The sequence below is a fragment of the Akebia trifoliata genome, chromosome 2 (genome assembly GCF_017979445.1).
Source record: "Akebia trifoliata isolate Shusen 1 chromosome 2, ASM1797944v1, whole genome shotgun sequence".
Lineage (NCBI taxonomy): Eukaryota > Viridiplantae > Streptophyta > Magnoliopsida > Ranunculales > Lardizabalaceae > Akebia > Akebia trifoliata.
The window spans coordinates 27,552,584-27,567,924 of NC_141376.1; the positions used below are offsets into that span (position 1 = coordinate 27,552,584).

The 15,341-nt window shown below is 35.6% G+C and overlaps 1 protein-coding gene across 1 annotated transcript; it reads right to left on the bottom strand.

The window, feature by feature from the left end:
* Positions 1-1,009: 1,009 nt before the first annotated feature.
* On the bottom strand, positions 1,010-13,268 carry LOC147410020 (protein argonaute 1-like). The gene is made up of 22 exons (XM_086432207.1): positions 13,111-13,268; positions 10,690-11,405; positions 10,400-10,608; positions 10,160-10,309; positions 9,930-10,063; positions 9,659-9,768; positions 9,464-9,570; positions 9,198-9,336; positions 9,001-9,117; positions 7,486-7,593; positions 7,319-7,390; positions 5,316-5,438; positions 5,022-5,187; positions 4,260-4,519; positions 3,714-3,856; positions 3,292-3,354; positions 3,153-3,216; positions 2,334-2,469; positions 2,158-2,231; positions 1,977-2,071; positions 1,865-1,896; positions 1,010-1,455 (listed from the first exon to the last, which is right to left on the bottom strand). The coding sequence occupies exons 2-22, from the start codon at positions 11,395-11,397 to the stop codon at positions 1,220-1,222; spliced, it is 3,246 nt and encodes a 1,081-aa protein (XP_086288333.1). The 5' UTR covers positions 11,398-11,405; positions 13,111-13,268; the 3' UTR covers positions 1,010-1,219.
* Positions 13,269-15,341: the final 2,073 nt, after the last annotated feature.

A 15,341-nucleotide genomic window follows, 5' to 3' on the forward strand; every position in this document is an offset into this window, starting at 1 on the left:
TCCTTCAATGATTTCCCATATTTTCTTCTATATATATTCATGATATAAATCATCTCCTCATCAAGTAGTATTTTGTAATCCAAAATCATATTGGAGATTAGATTGACATCTGCATAAATGTCCAATTGTGTAGTTGCCATAATATTAAAGCAAAAGCACAGATAAAGAGAAACTTATTACACACAGTTTGTTTCTTCTGGTTAACCTCAAAAAAATAAAAAATAAAAAAATAAAAATAAAAACTTATTTCACAGAAATTTTTTAATTAAGGTTAACCTATATAAGTTGCTTTTCCATGGCTATAACAAGGAATGTACCTTCTGCCGTACCATGTGAGGTTGTTTACTACTCTCCCCTCCCATGTTTAGTGTAGTTAATATTTTTTGCAGAAAATGAAATAATTTTTTAAAAATAAAAATAAAAATTTAAGATTCTTTTTCGTATCTCTGTCAACTAAACAAGACATTTTACTTGGTATCAAGCATGGCCTAAATAAAAAAGGCTTCCCAAAATCCAAGACGGTATTTAAATTATTTAAAATAGGGAGTGTTTAACACTTTGTTTTATAAGTGACATTGGCATTCAAGTATAGTGTGGCTTCACAATCAGATTTTTTACTGGTGGTTTTATCTAATATCCATCTAGCTTTTCCTTGATTTGCATTCTATCTATTAGTAAGGTTTTTGTAGTATCTTACTTCTCTCTTTATGTTTTCTGTTTAATATGTGGAACTCAGTTTTGAGTTCTGAGAAATTTAGCCTTACTTTTTTATTTTTTTAACAAATTCAAGTGGGAAGAAATTTTGGCTTTAATTTATATACTGTGTGATTTGTCAAATTGTTGGTTGGTGTTTTGGATTTCATATGATTTAAGAGGGATTTTTTATTTTTTATGCCCAGTCATTTTTTTCAGAAATCCAACTAATCATTTCCTCACAAACCAAGTAAAAGGGCAGGCGAGAAGGCGAGCATTTTTAATAAAATAGTCCATAATCAATCAAATCCATCCGTCCAAGACAATAGTTTAGTTTGTGATATAGAATCAAATCAAGTAACATCATCACCACCGGCTATTTGCTCGACAATAAATACCATACTATACTAGTAATAAAATGTAAAAGTGAGTATCTGTTTAGAAACCAACCACACCCAAGATTCAAAAACTCAATGTTGCATCTCTATCCTTGGTTGGGATGGCTCTGTCTTGCCCTCTGCTTTCCTTAGCAGTAAAACATAACCCTCTTCACGTTCTCCTTAAGGGCAGGGAGGGGCCTCACAGCGGCCGCACCTGGGATCATCCTTGTGCTGCGGGCTCCACCACCACCACCATTCCCCCCCATTGCTGCACCACGGCCCATTGCTGCACCACTTGTTAATGACCCACTATCCGAAGTCTCTGGTTCCATATAAAAACGTGCTCGGAATGCAGCCAAGTGTGCATAATATGCTGGGGGTACTGCCATAACACATTCATTCATACATTAACCGTCAATTAATAACATAAATACAATATATTTCTCAAACAAATTTGCAATAAAGCTTTCTTATAGCACTAGACATTATATGCAGTGAAATCGGAAGTACAACCAGTGAGATAGAGAACAATTTAAATTTTGTTCAGAAAAATGTAAGAGATTTGTGTGGTTGCGACAGTGCAAATAATTTTGATGTAGACCTAAAAGGAGAAAAAGGGAGGGTACTGATAGGTATGGTGGGGCCAAGACTTCAGCCCCATGGAACAAGCCAAATGTCTGAACATCATTAACTACTTCTATTTCACACACAAAATCCATATAATAAAACATAAAGATGGGTCCCACCCAAGCTATATTTGGGGCTATATACAGAGATAGAGGGCAACTCACCAATGGAGACAGAACGGGTACACCTTGCATAGCTGCAAAAAAAGGAAATCACATCTATAACATGCAACTAAGGAGTAACACAGAAGAAAAAAAAAAGGAGGAGATTTCATACGTGTAGCACAGATTATTGGTAAGAGACTGAAGCCCATCAGCAGTAAACTTATTTTCATCCCAAAGGACATGGTAATGAGCTGGGCGGCTTGTACCCTTTAGATTTCCACAGTTAAACATCATTAGAAAAATCCTTATAAAGTTCGAAACAAACAAAAACAAAAAAGGATTCTAGCTTTTACTTGTATCCCAGCATGACTGCACAGATAGAAATCAAACTCGGTTGGATGGCAGATCTTGGAGTCAACGACAGTTCCTAAAAGCAAACAGAGAATGAGATTTTCTAGATTACCATGTAATCCATCCCAAATCAGATATGTTAAAAGGATGAACATGAAGTCCAAGAGAATTTGGTTACCAGGTAAGATGTTTCCACTTCTATCGACAGCATTGCGATCAGCATGGTTGTTTGCAAACAACCTTGTGTGATGACGCTTTTGAACCACAACAAATGTCACAGGGGGCTGATAATTTGGCTCAAGGGAGGCACATGCCTGAAAAAAAGGAAGGAAAAAAAAATTAGGTTCATTTCAACACAACAAGAAGCATTAGGAGAAAGAAGAGAAGGAATCAATAATTCACAAAATATTAATAACAATGCAGTGATTCCCAGCACAGGGTAGATGTCTGGTTGGCACTGAATACCAAAATAAAACAAAACAAAACAAAAAATCTATATAATAAAACACAACTGTAGGGCCAACTTTGCTACAGTTTTATGGGAGAAACCTCCAATCAAGCTATAGTTTTGCGAAGACAAGTATCACATCCAGCTACAAGTTTTATGGGGTCCACTTAATTACATTTCCTCTTCACCTCCTCTAACTTTACTATATTTTCTCCTTATCCCCTCTTAAACCCATTTTATTGTTTTCATCTTTTGCCCCCTTAACCTCAAATTTTTAATAATACCCCTCCAAAAAAATTTCGCTTTTACACCCTTAACCTCAAAGAGGATGACCGGGCCATGGGCACGGACGAACTCTTGTAGTTTAACAAAACTGCTCACTTTGTGGATCAAATTAAACAAATAGACCAAAAGGCAAAATGCCAATCCATTGTACAAACTTTCTTCCATCAGTAGAAAGTTTTGAACAAGGGCTATCACTGAAGTGAACTCTTCAAATTGTTGACTCAGAGAAACGAAAAGATATGCAAGTAATACAAATGTATTTACCTTTCGAATTGCATCCAGTTCATAAAGCAAGACTTGATAAAATTGTCCTTCACTCACTCCATCCCTGCAGACATAGACCATCATTAAACTGATGAGAGAGAGAACCCCAGGAGTAGAAAAACAATCAAAAAGGAAATACCTGTAGAATATGATTCGCTGAGGTTTTTGCCCGGTTGCTCTATGGAAGGATATTAGAAGGTCCCTGAAATACGAGAACATCAAATTTATTCAAAATCCAGTTCACGTTGGATTTAGTTTCACCAGTTAAACGCACATTTCACCAAAGAACTTACTTGTAATTCAAAATATTAATTATTGAAGGGTGGCTTTGAAGATTGCATAGTAAAAGGGATATTTTTGTAATCTTTAAAACTAACCCAAGTGATGTTAGGGATGCGGGCTTGCAATTCTCTTGGTTTTTTACCAAAATAACCTGATTATATTAACTTTAAATGCAAGGTGGGAGCACATCTGGAATCCAAATTTTGGTGTTGAACGACTTCTACTTTCACCTTCTCTCATTATAATAGTAAAGATTGATCAAGAAATGAAAGAACATACTTGATCATGCCTCCAGTCACAGTTCCTCTAACAGGATCTTGCCATACTTTGAACAGATCTTGTATGAGTTCCTGGCGATGGGCTTGAGCACAGACCAGACCAGCGTACTTCGTGACCTCGGGCCAATCTTGAGAAGCCACAACCTATACAGAATTTACGCCAAAAAATCAGATCACAGTTTAGATAAAAGATGAATCACTATACAAGACCTAACTTGAGCAAGAAAAGTGTTTTATATAATAACACATAAATATAAAGAGATTCTATTGCCACACCAACTTTTGCTAACGCCACCAAAGACTTAGCACACATTTGGGGTGGCATTAGCAAAAGTTGGTGAATAGAAACTCTCCAAATAAAACAAGAGAGCTTCTATTGGCACCCCATCTTTTTACTTATTCTTTTTTTTATAAGTAACTTTTCACTTGTTCTCAATCATTCATTTATTTTTAATTTGGGTTATTTTTAATTGGGGTGTAATAAGTAAAAGTTGGGGTGCCTATAGCAGATCTCTAAATATGTACCAGATGAAAATGAAAATCTTACAGCAGCTATAGAAGGACTTGAGTCCTCCCCAGGATGAGGATGAGTGACATCTGCACCGAAGATGATGGTTGGTCTATCACTGACCAGAGGTATACGTCTCGACAACGCATCAACAAGAACTGTGTTCCTTCCCCCAACCTTTACGTTTATCTTAAGGGCTACATTCGCCAAGTACTGCTTACTCATCTTAAAGACATGTTTGGTCAGACAACATTGGGAAACAAGTCCAAGGTCCGTCTCACATATTCGCTTCAAATCACCTGAAAACAAAAAATCACCCTTGTGATTCACTTTGCAAGAACATAATTTTCGAAAGCTGAGCATTCAGATTAGAGTCCAACTAGCCTTACTAAGTTAGTAAGGATTTTCACCCTTACTAAGGATCCTTCGGTTCACCTTGTGACATCAAAAAACATGATACAATGCTTCAGGGTTGTAGAGGACAAAATTCTATGAAATTTAAAAAAAAATTAGAAGAAAAAAAAAATGTTATTTTTAACCGTTGAATTTGAATTTTAAATTTTGGAGTAAGGTCGAAGTTTGGTAGCCGTCCATTTTCAAAACCTTGGATCAAGCTCAAACAAAATTGTTTTTTGAAATTTTGTTTTTTGGAATGAGTTTTTCAATGAAAATTTAGAGGGCCGAGGTGTTGGATTGCTAATGTGGTAATCCACTTGAGCAAAACAACCCTAAGTAAGGTTTAAAATCTTACTAAGTAAGGAAAATGGTTCTCTTCAGATTAAGAAAAAGTGGGTCCCATACCATAGAGGGAACCGTTGTTATCAGGCAAAATAACAATCAGCAGGTCAAGTTCCTTGCGCTGCGGTTGGAGTTTGGCCATTGCATCATGGAACCGAGCCTTTAGGGCTCTCTCAACTTGGTCAGGACGAGCACTGTATGGAGGAAGTGTTGGCTCGGGATTGTATGCCTACACAAATTTCAAAACAATGTAGCTTACAGCGGTGTGTTTATAATAACAGCAGCCAAGAAGATTTTAAAAGAATCCTCCACAACCTCAAAAATATACTACATGTACAGAAGTGTAGAAAGCCATACCATGCCTGAAATGTGGCACATTTGAGCAAGCTCGTGACAAAACCCACGGGCAACGCTATCTTGCACATTACGGGAAAAGTTCATGCAGAACCAGTTGTTCACCGTTCCCCCATTAACCATTTTCTGCAATTGAACATCAGTCAAACTTGCGCTAATGACAAGTTAGAAAAATACTTGCAATTCTCTCAGATATATCTCCAAACACTATTACATAGAAGTCAAGTGTACATAAGACATGCAATTATTAATAATTATAGGAGAGATATTGAACCATACAGCTTCCAGTATACCACAATTGCCAACTTAAAATTTTGAACCACCAGCACATGCATCAGCAAAGATTTCATACAAGTCTATCTTTGTCACACAATTACATAATGAATGCTTTCATCTTATTTCAATAACAGGCTCAACTACAAGGGGGAAAAAAGCTATTTATTGTGCAATCAGTAGCTAAGCTTTAATGTTCTGCAGTCAGCCATTTGTGCTGTAGCTCCATCCTTTGAAATAATACCCACTTTCAAGAAACCAAGCTCATGGTGACAAGGAATAAGAATGGGAGCTTCTTTGAGATGCAAAGAAAATTTGGCTCAGCTGCCAAGAACCATGACCCAAGGGAAAGAACGTCGAAACAAAACGTTTTAAACAATTGTCATCAAACAACATGGCACTCACCTCTACGTCCTATCCACAAATTACTATTATCTATATTTTAAATTTTATTCTTTTCTTCTTTTATTTTTCAATAATGATAGCATAAAGTATTGCTACCTTCATTTTCTGAAAAAATAATTGACTTCAGTTAATAAGCCAGTATAACTATAGGAAATTTTTCATGTGTATTCAGATATATATGTATTCAAAATCCCCAAAACATGAATTTTCTAGATGTCCTGGCTTTGCATTGACAACAAGAGAGCTCATCTATAATTTTCTAGACTACAGAAACATAATTCAATAGATATTTTTCTTCGTTGACTAATTCCCTGCATTTCTTAAGAAAAATCAATTTCCTACTTGAGATCCTCTCCCAGCTACGTCGGTATGCAATAAGTTCTTAGCTATGTCCAACAATCAAAACTAAAACATTTTTATGATGCACATACATGTACACTGATTCAAGGTTTAAATCTCGTTTTATTCCATTGCTCAAGTTTTTAAAAAAATCAAAATGGAACCAAAACATGAATTAGTTTTTTATCAATCAAAAATAACTTTATTCACAAATAATAATAAAATAAAGGAAACAAATTTTTTAGGTATTTAAATGAAAATAATCCAAAAATAAACATGGGGTATAACTCAAAAAATGGCACTTGATGCATATATAATGTTTGAAAAGTCTGTTTAATGTTATTGACTTATTTTTTATATAAATTATGATGTTTCTTAAATGCTTAATTTAGTATAAACCACGCATGGCTTAAAGGTCATATCATATACATACTTGTTATAGGTACCAATATGTTCCACAAATCATTCCATACATTGCAAAACATTTGAAATTACAAAACATTTACCGATGTTCTTACCGATAAGGAAAAATAAACACTACATTTTGACCAAAACATTCCAGAACAAAATGAAACCTTAAATCATTCGCTAAATCAAGAATCAATGAATCATAATAGATGCAGATTAACATAAACCAATCCCCAAATGTGTAAATCATATCAGGTTCACTTTAATATTGTGGAAATAAATAACATTCTTAGAGGTTAAAAAATTTCAATAAGAATAGAAGGCAAAGGTGCAGATAAATTCCATTAGAATAATGCTGAAATTACCCCAAGATTGGACCTCATATCGCACATCCTAGCGTGAAAGTGTGTAGCAACCATAGATGATTTCATCAAGATACGAGTCAAAAAGCATCTATGGTTCCTACACACTTCCACGTCAGGATGTGCAATATGAGGTACAATCTTGAGGTCACTCCAGCATTACTCATACCATTAACAGATTAAAATGCAAAGGGTTTTAGATTTTCAAGTAGATGTCACCTTGTTCATCATATTCCACTGACCAACTTGTGGTAAGCAATCTTTTTCTCTTCCTGTGTCATGGTATTTAAGCTGCACGAGCAACAAACAGCAATCAACATACGCGCTAACACACATCAAACTGCAGTTTGTAAACTACAGTAAAGAAAGACTGCAAATTTTCTTACCCAAGGTGCAGGCAGGATACGTGCTTCAACTGAAGCAAGTTTGGCACTAATCTTGATACCAAACTCATTCGCGTAAGGGTCTTCACCATAAGCATTGTGATGAACCGTCTGAACAAAAGAAATAAGAATAGTTTTTAGAAAAGCATGTAACAGTAAACTTTGAATAAGATTATAAAATAGGCAAAACTTGTACCATGCATTGTTAGATACTACCACAAGTACTTAACAGGAAAGTACTTAAACTATTATTTTTGGTGAGCACCATAAACCAAGTTTTGTACTAATGTAAGAATTCTCAGGAATAACAAAGCTGAGCTGGCACCATACAAAGAGAAATTCACTTCTTATATTTTAAACATTAAATTTCAATTTCAATCAAAGCTTTTGCCAATGACCAAAATTTCACATTTTCGGTGACCTTGAAAAGATCAGAAATGCTAGGGTATGCTTTTCTTTCTCTCTCTAGCCACCAAAATTTACGGTGCAAGTTTTTGCTACAAAACAATAGGCTGGTTCATAGTGCATAAAAAATGTGGGAACAGAATCAACAGTTCTGGCATTAGAGACAAAGAATTGTGCTACAAAGCAACCCAGGGTACCTTTTGATTGCAAGGAAGAACATAAACATTATAACCAAACACTAATTTTTAATTGTATAACAGAAGGATATATATTCAAGAAAATGTTGCAATTGATTCAAGGTTATGTTTAACAAGACTGCTATAGTTAATAAATGGGGAGATGAATTGATAATTTGACTTGACATGCAATATTCCCTGCAAAGACAGTATTCCTGTGTAGCAACTGAGGTAGCAGGCTAGCAGGACCAAATGCAGAGGACAGATGCCCCGGTGGTATCTCTTCTCCCTGTTAGCAAATCTCATGGAGTTCCTCATTTTTTTATTAAATATTAAAAAAATGGTATATTATCTGTATCTTTTTTTATATGGAAAGGATTAGTGGATGGTAAGGTGGTGAAGTAGGTCAAGGGGTTTAAACCTAGGACATGAAAACAGCACTCTACATGTCTTACTAACTTAGCTAAGTTGGCACTTCATAAAGGATGGAGCAAAGTTAATAGCCACATGGACAAAATGGAAAAATCAGAGGATCATCAAATGAACATCCAATTTGACATCTGCATTTGGAAAAAATTTGAAATTTTCGTATATAATCATTGACCATGTTAAAATACAGTGAAACCCAATTTTCAATTAAATGGCACACACAATTGAAAAAATTGGTTGGTCAATGAAATTCCTATGAAAAAACCTGCTCCGCTTCTGTACTGGGACACAGAAGTCCAAATTCATGTTCCTGGCATTTCTTCTCATTTTATTCAACTTCCTTCATCCTCAGGTCAAAGTATAGTCTTTGTAATGACATAATAGATTGGCTTGAAAAGATAGGTGTTTATACAGGTCACGAGCCCAATTTTAAACCTAAATATGTCACAATAAAGCTGGCAGCATTGAACATGTGTAAGCAACCACTGAATATTCACAGAAAAGACACCTGCAAAATATCAAGCTCTCGTTCTTGAGGCCGCTGACATGTCACTTTCAGCAGAGCAGTTATCTGTCTCTCATTTAATCTCTTGGAATACCTCTGGCCTTCAACAATTTTGCATACCTGGATTCAATAATAGCCTATCAGCACCCAAATTCATATAACACATGGGGCAGAGGTTGATAGTTCAAGATTGTATTGACCTCCATAGGCAGATAATTTGGCCTCTGCTGATTCCCCACTTGTAGACAAGGCCATTGGGTGTGTTGAATCACAAAGCCATACGTCTCTTGGAAATATTGCACGACAGATTTCATTGTACCTCTGTCGTCGACAGGGAAACTAATGGAACCCATAGGAAGAACAGCAAACCACCCATGTCAGAGACGCACGATTTGTACAACATACCAAAAATGAATAATCAAATTAAGCAGAAACGGTGTGAACTATAGAAATCAGTGATACTTACGTCAGCTCTCGTGTTGCCTGCGATGTTAAACCAAATATACGGTATTTTCTTCGCATGTTTCCTCGGTGAGTAACTTCAACCTTCACACCTCTAAGAGCCTTCTTAATCTGTTATACCCAAATGAGGACTTTTACTGGAAAACAGAAACAATGGCAGGCAACAACAATTGTAAGATGAGTCAAAAAGAACACAAACCTTGACACGATCAGCATCAGATAAAGGCCTAGCTGAGGCGTCCCTATTCAAGAGCTGAGTTACAAAGTCAATAACTGGTAGAGGCTCAATAAATGCCGTGGACGACATATCTGCAACATCAACAAATCTCTTAATAATGGGAAGCCACACATATATGATTCACATTGAGCTTGTTTGACATAATTCATAGTCTACAGCAATCCAACTGAAATAAAAGAGAACCCAAAATAGTAAATTATTTATAATATGTAATAAGAAAGGATCTAAGTACCAATATTCAGTGACAGTCCCATCTGAGTTGGACGAATACTTTGATAAAAACCACGCCAACTTTCCAACCCCTCACCAAGTGGCTGCCTTTTCCCTAAATTTGGGGAATAAAATGATCGACCCACAGGCGAGTACCTGCAACAATCATAAACAAGATAATGTTAATGAACCTAAGAGTACGGAAAAATCTTCAAACAGAAACACAGAGCACAATAGAAACATCATATATACCTTGAAGTGGGTAGTTCACGCAGAACAATGTCGAGAACCTGAAGAGCTTCTTGAGGTGCGTCAGCTTGCCTACCTTGTAAAAACATTCCTAAATGGTGCAAATCAGCACGGGCAGCTAATTTTACAACAACTCTGAATGGTCTTTCTCTCCTGCATTATGGAACAAGAAATCATGAATTTAGTTAGACACAGATAAGGTTGATAGAGTGAGGAAGAGATTAAAAACATGTAGGCAAAGACCTGGGAGCACCCGTGCCATCATCTTCATCAACTAACGTAATCGAGAACTCTCGTGAAGTAAAAGGCAGTGCTCCAGCAGTATAAAGACTTTTTCTTCCATCGTAAACAGGACGTCGCCTTCCAAGGTGTGATTCCCTATACAACTTCACCAACTGTTCCATAACAGCCCGATTCACACCCCGTGAAGTACCTTCAGGTATAATAGAGACCTGGTTTGCAAACAAACTCAATCATCAATATGTAGTTCAAAAGCGATATCAGTAAAAGAAGGAAGAAACAGGGAAACTTACATCATACTGGTGTAGATCTTTATCAGGTAACTCAACAAAGAAGTGGTTTGCCTTAACCACACACTTTTTCCCAGTACTACCCTTGCCAGGACGAAGGGGGAATCTCATCGACTTACTTGACGCAGCCAAGGGTTGGATCGCTTGGCTGGAAGACCCTTCGGACTGGATTGTAAGTTGTTGAAACTGTTGTGTCACCACTGAAGGGCTCGACACGGGTGATGGAGATGACGGACCAGCTTGGTAGGACGATTCCACTGGTGTCAATGTGACTTGATATGGAACAGGAGTAGCTTGGTGCAGCTCGGGATACGGTGGCCTCGAAGGACCACCAGAAGAAGGGCCTCCACCACGACCACGGCGCCTCCCACTAGATTCGGGACCAGTACTAGGGTATTGCTGAGGTGGCATTCCTCGTGGTTGACTTCCCCGAATTTGATATTCAGGGGGAGGGCCACTGTATTGTTGCTGAGGTGGCATTCCACCACGCGGCTGATATTCACCACGTCCCTGAGGGTGACCATAACCCCTACGTCCTCCTTGTTGGGTTTGTGGGGCCATCCCTCTTCCCCCTTGATATTCTCCTCCTCCAAGTGATGGTTGTTGAGGTGGAGGGCGTTGGACACCACGACCGCCACCACTGGGTTCTTGAGACTCTGAGCTCTCACCACCGGAACTGCCAGGAGCATCAGTTCTCCTCTTCCTCACCATGATGACAACTGCAAAGGGGAAAAAAACAAAACATAAGTTATTTAAATAAAAAAATTCTAGAACCCTAAAAGCCTTGAACGATTACTTACGCGTGTGTTGGCAATGATGAAAACCTAATAGAGGGAATTTCCTTGGGAACACTAAAATTACAATTCAACAAACTAAAATACTAGAGTCTCAAACTCAAATGCTAGCAATGAAGAACCATCAGATGCACTTAACATACAAACAAAGGGAAAATAGAAGGAAATTTTTTATTTCGGGCACTAAAACTATGATTCAACAAAATCAATAAACTAAAACACTAGACATTGGGTCAAACCCATATGCTGGCAGTGTCAACAGATACTCTCAACATACAAACAAAGTGAAAACAGATATCTTTCTTTTCATCTGGAAGAATAAAACAATGATGCAATAAAATTAAGAAACTTAAACACTTGAAATTGCAATTTGTAACTCAGCTGGCAGTGAAGAACATCAGATACTCTTTTAACATGTTGAAAAGAGGAAATAGAAAGAAAAATTCCATTTGGAACACAATATGTCTATATTAAGTTCGATTCAAATTCATCAAACTAAAACATTAGAAATCATCCCAAACTCAAACGCTGGCAGCGAAAAAAATCAGATACTCTTAACACACTAAAGGAAAAATAGAAAGGAACTTTCATTTTAACACTAAAACTATGACTTCAACAAAACCAACAAACTTAAACACTAGAAATTGTCACAATCTTAAACAATGAGAGCGAAGAACATCAGATACTCTTAACACACCAACAAAGGGAAAATTGAAAGAAAACGTTCATTTGGAACATTAAACTACGATTCATCAAAATAGAAAAATTAGAGCAATAGTAATCTTCTCAAACTCAAAAGCTAGCAGTGAAGAACATCAGACACTTTTTAACATGTCACCAAAGGAGAAAAAAAAAAAAAAATAGTAAGAAAATTTTCATTTGGAACATTAAAACTACGATTCAACAAACCAAAACACTTGGAATCGTCTCAAACTCAAATGCTGGCAGTAAAGGACATCAAATACTGTTAAAATACTAACAGATGGAAAATAAAAAAAGAAAACCTTCATTAGGAACACAAAATATATACGAATTAACAAACAAACTAAAAACACTAGAAATAGTCTCAAACGCAAATGCTAGCAATGAAGAACATCAGTTGCTCTTCTTAACATACAAACAGAGAGAAAATAGAAAGAAAACTTTCATTTCGAACAATAAAACTGTGTTTCAACAAAACAACAACAACAAAAACATTTAAATATAAAATAAAATATACTACAACGCAAGCACATCTGATAAAACCCTAAACCCTAAAGTCTCGTCTCGCTTCACACAAATAGTACAAAGCGCACATCAACTCAAAATCCAATAACCCTAACTAAAACAACCTCGCCATTGATGTTCTCAGAATAAACTCTTGATCTAGAACATTTCTGAAAAAAAAACAAAAAAACAAAGAAAAGTACAGAAACGAGCGGTAGAAACAACAGAGGCGAAGAAAACAAGATCAGAACCAGCAACAATGACGAAAATACTTCAAAACTCCATTCATAGTTAGATCGACTCAAGAACAAAATCAAAAATGGAGAAAAACAAACAGAAACGACATCAAATGACAGAAAACCATTACTCAGTTCGAACAAACCCAGAAATCTAACCATCAAAAACAAAATACCACCATTAATACCTGAAAACAGCTATTAGAAAACCGCTTTAGTCCCACAATACCACTTTTTTCTGATGGAAGTATGGTTTCGTCGATCTAGAAACCAAACCCTCCTCACCAGAACAGTGAAATCTCACGCACGCTGTCTCACTCTTCATATTTAAAGGAGGATATATTGGAAAACGACAAACCTCTCACCTTTTCTCTCTTCCTTAACGTAGATCCTAGTCAATTGATGACGTGTCATGCCAATGTGGCAATGAAATGCAGACGTGGCAGATTATCACATGATTGGACACGATCGGTCTCGATAGCTGGAACGAAAGACAGCCTTTGGATCTCATTTCTGCTTTGTTTACTAATAATTGAGTTTAATTCTTTATTATCTTTACATTTTTTTTATTTTTTTTAAATGATGAATTCTATCTAGAAGTTTCCATGCTGCATTTTCCTATTATTTTTAGAAAAAATTAATCGGGTGTCACGTGATGCTGTGGTTATTAAATAACCAATCTACCCCAAAATACAAACAAGGTGGTCCTATTTACCCACTTACTCGCAATACCACATTAAAGATAAAATATCTCATTGCACACATCTAGTTTTTATTTTATTTTATTTTTAGTTCTAGTTGCACCCACCCACTTCGCTATCGAACACTTTTCATTTTTACAAGAATTGTGCTAAAGTCAACGGGGGATACCATGACATGGTAGTGCGCCCGTGTTTGTAGATGTGTTTTACTTGTACCTCGGAGAAATGCATCTATGGGCATGCCCGCACCACTACTTCAAGATGTCTCTCTTGTGTTCCCCACTAAAGTCACTCCAACATTAATCTATTTTTTACAATGTTCGATAAGTACTTACTGGTCCTATACATAGATATTCGATATTGGCATACCAAACACAAATTTACCTGAGAAAATTATGATCAATAGGTACCTACCAAATCTATTTTGTAAGAATCGGTATGCACTTATCGAATTTGTTGTAAAAAGTTTTGACCAAACCTATCATACAAAATATGTTAAAAATATTCGAATTCTTTAATTCAAAATTGTCGTTTTTGACATTTCAATAGTAGTTTTTCCATCTTCCTTGGTGACTACATTAAAATAAAATAGAATAAAAACATAACTTGAAAAATAAAAAATATAAAACATAATCTCCATCGATTTAACTTCTCACAAAACTCAAAAGGAGATGAATATGAAAATAGAGAGAGTGTGGGAGGCAGTGAGGAGAAAAATGGTGGATGCAATGAGCACATAAAAAGGATAAAAATGTAAAATACAATTTTTTATACATTTTTTTACTAAAAGTGAATATAATCTATCACTTTGATGTGTGCAAATAGCACAAGAGAAAGTAGGGTTGATGGGATTCAACACCATAATTAAAGTGGCCATAAATGTCCTCACCTTTATATTTGAACTTAATAAAATCAGAGTCATTTTGATCAAAAATCAAGAAAAGCGCTATATATTACTTAATTTTTAAAATTACAAAATTATCCGTTTTAGCATGTAATTTTCAAAAAAATCATTTAATCAAATTCTTACAAAGAAGTTACTTGGATAAATGTGTGTTTGCACATGCCACTTTCTAGTTTTACAAACCTTAATTGTGAGAAATCCATCAAAATCATCAAAGTGTGGTATTTTGAATTCTCATCAAAATGTTCTACATCTTAACTAGTATAAATATTTTACGAGCTAAGTCTTACCTGACATAACATAAAATATTGTAAAATGCAAATTTTGCAATTGCAACAATTTTTTCTTAATTATGGTATTACATATCACTTTCACTTCGTGAGTGATGGTATTTTAGTTTTCTCCGGTATCATATTTCTTATTGAAACATTTATTCTTAATAAATTCACTAAATAAATGAATTATATACTATCTATAAAAAAAATGAAACAAATGAATGTTTTGTAACAAAACTATTATAAAAATTTGGTAAATATGCTCGAAAGAAAATGCATGGGAATTTTTCAAAAAATGAACTTATAATGGCATATCATGAAATATGCTTACAAAAACATCTTATATTTATGGAAGAGATTTAACAATGTAAAAAAACATATATTTCATATAACGGTGTAGTCCATGTTAATTTCATATACCCATTACTTCATATTTTCATGCCTCAAAAGCATTCTCATTTTCTTGGTTAGCTTCCAATTTTTGGGATGTACAATACGTTTTTTATGACTTTTAGTGAATATTTATCAAAAATGTTAAT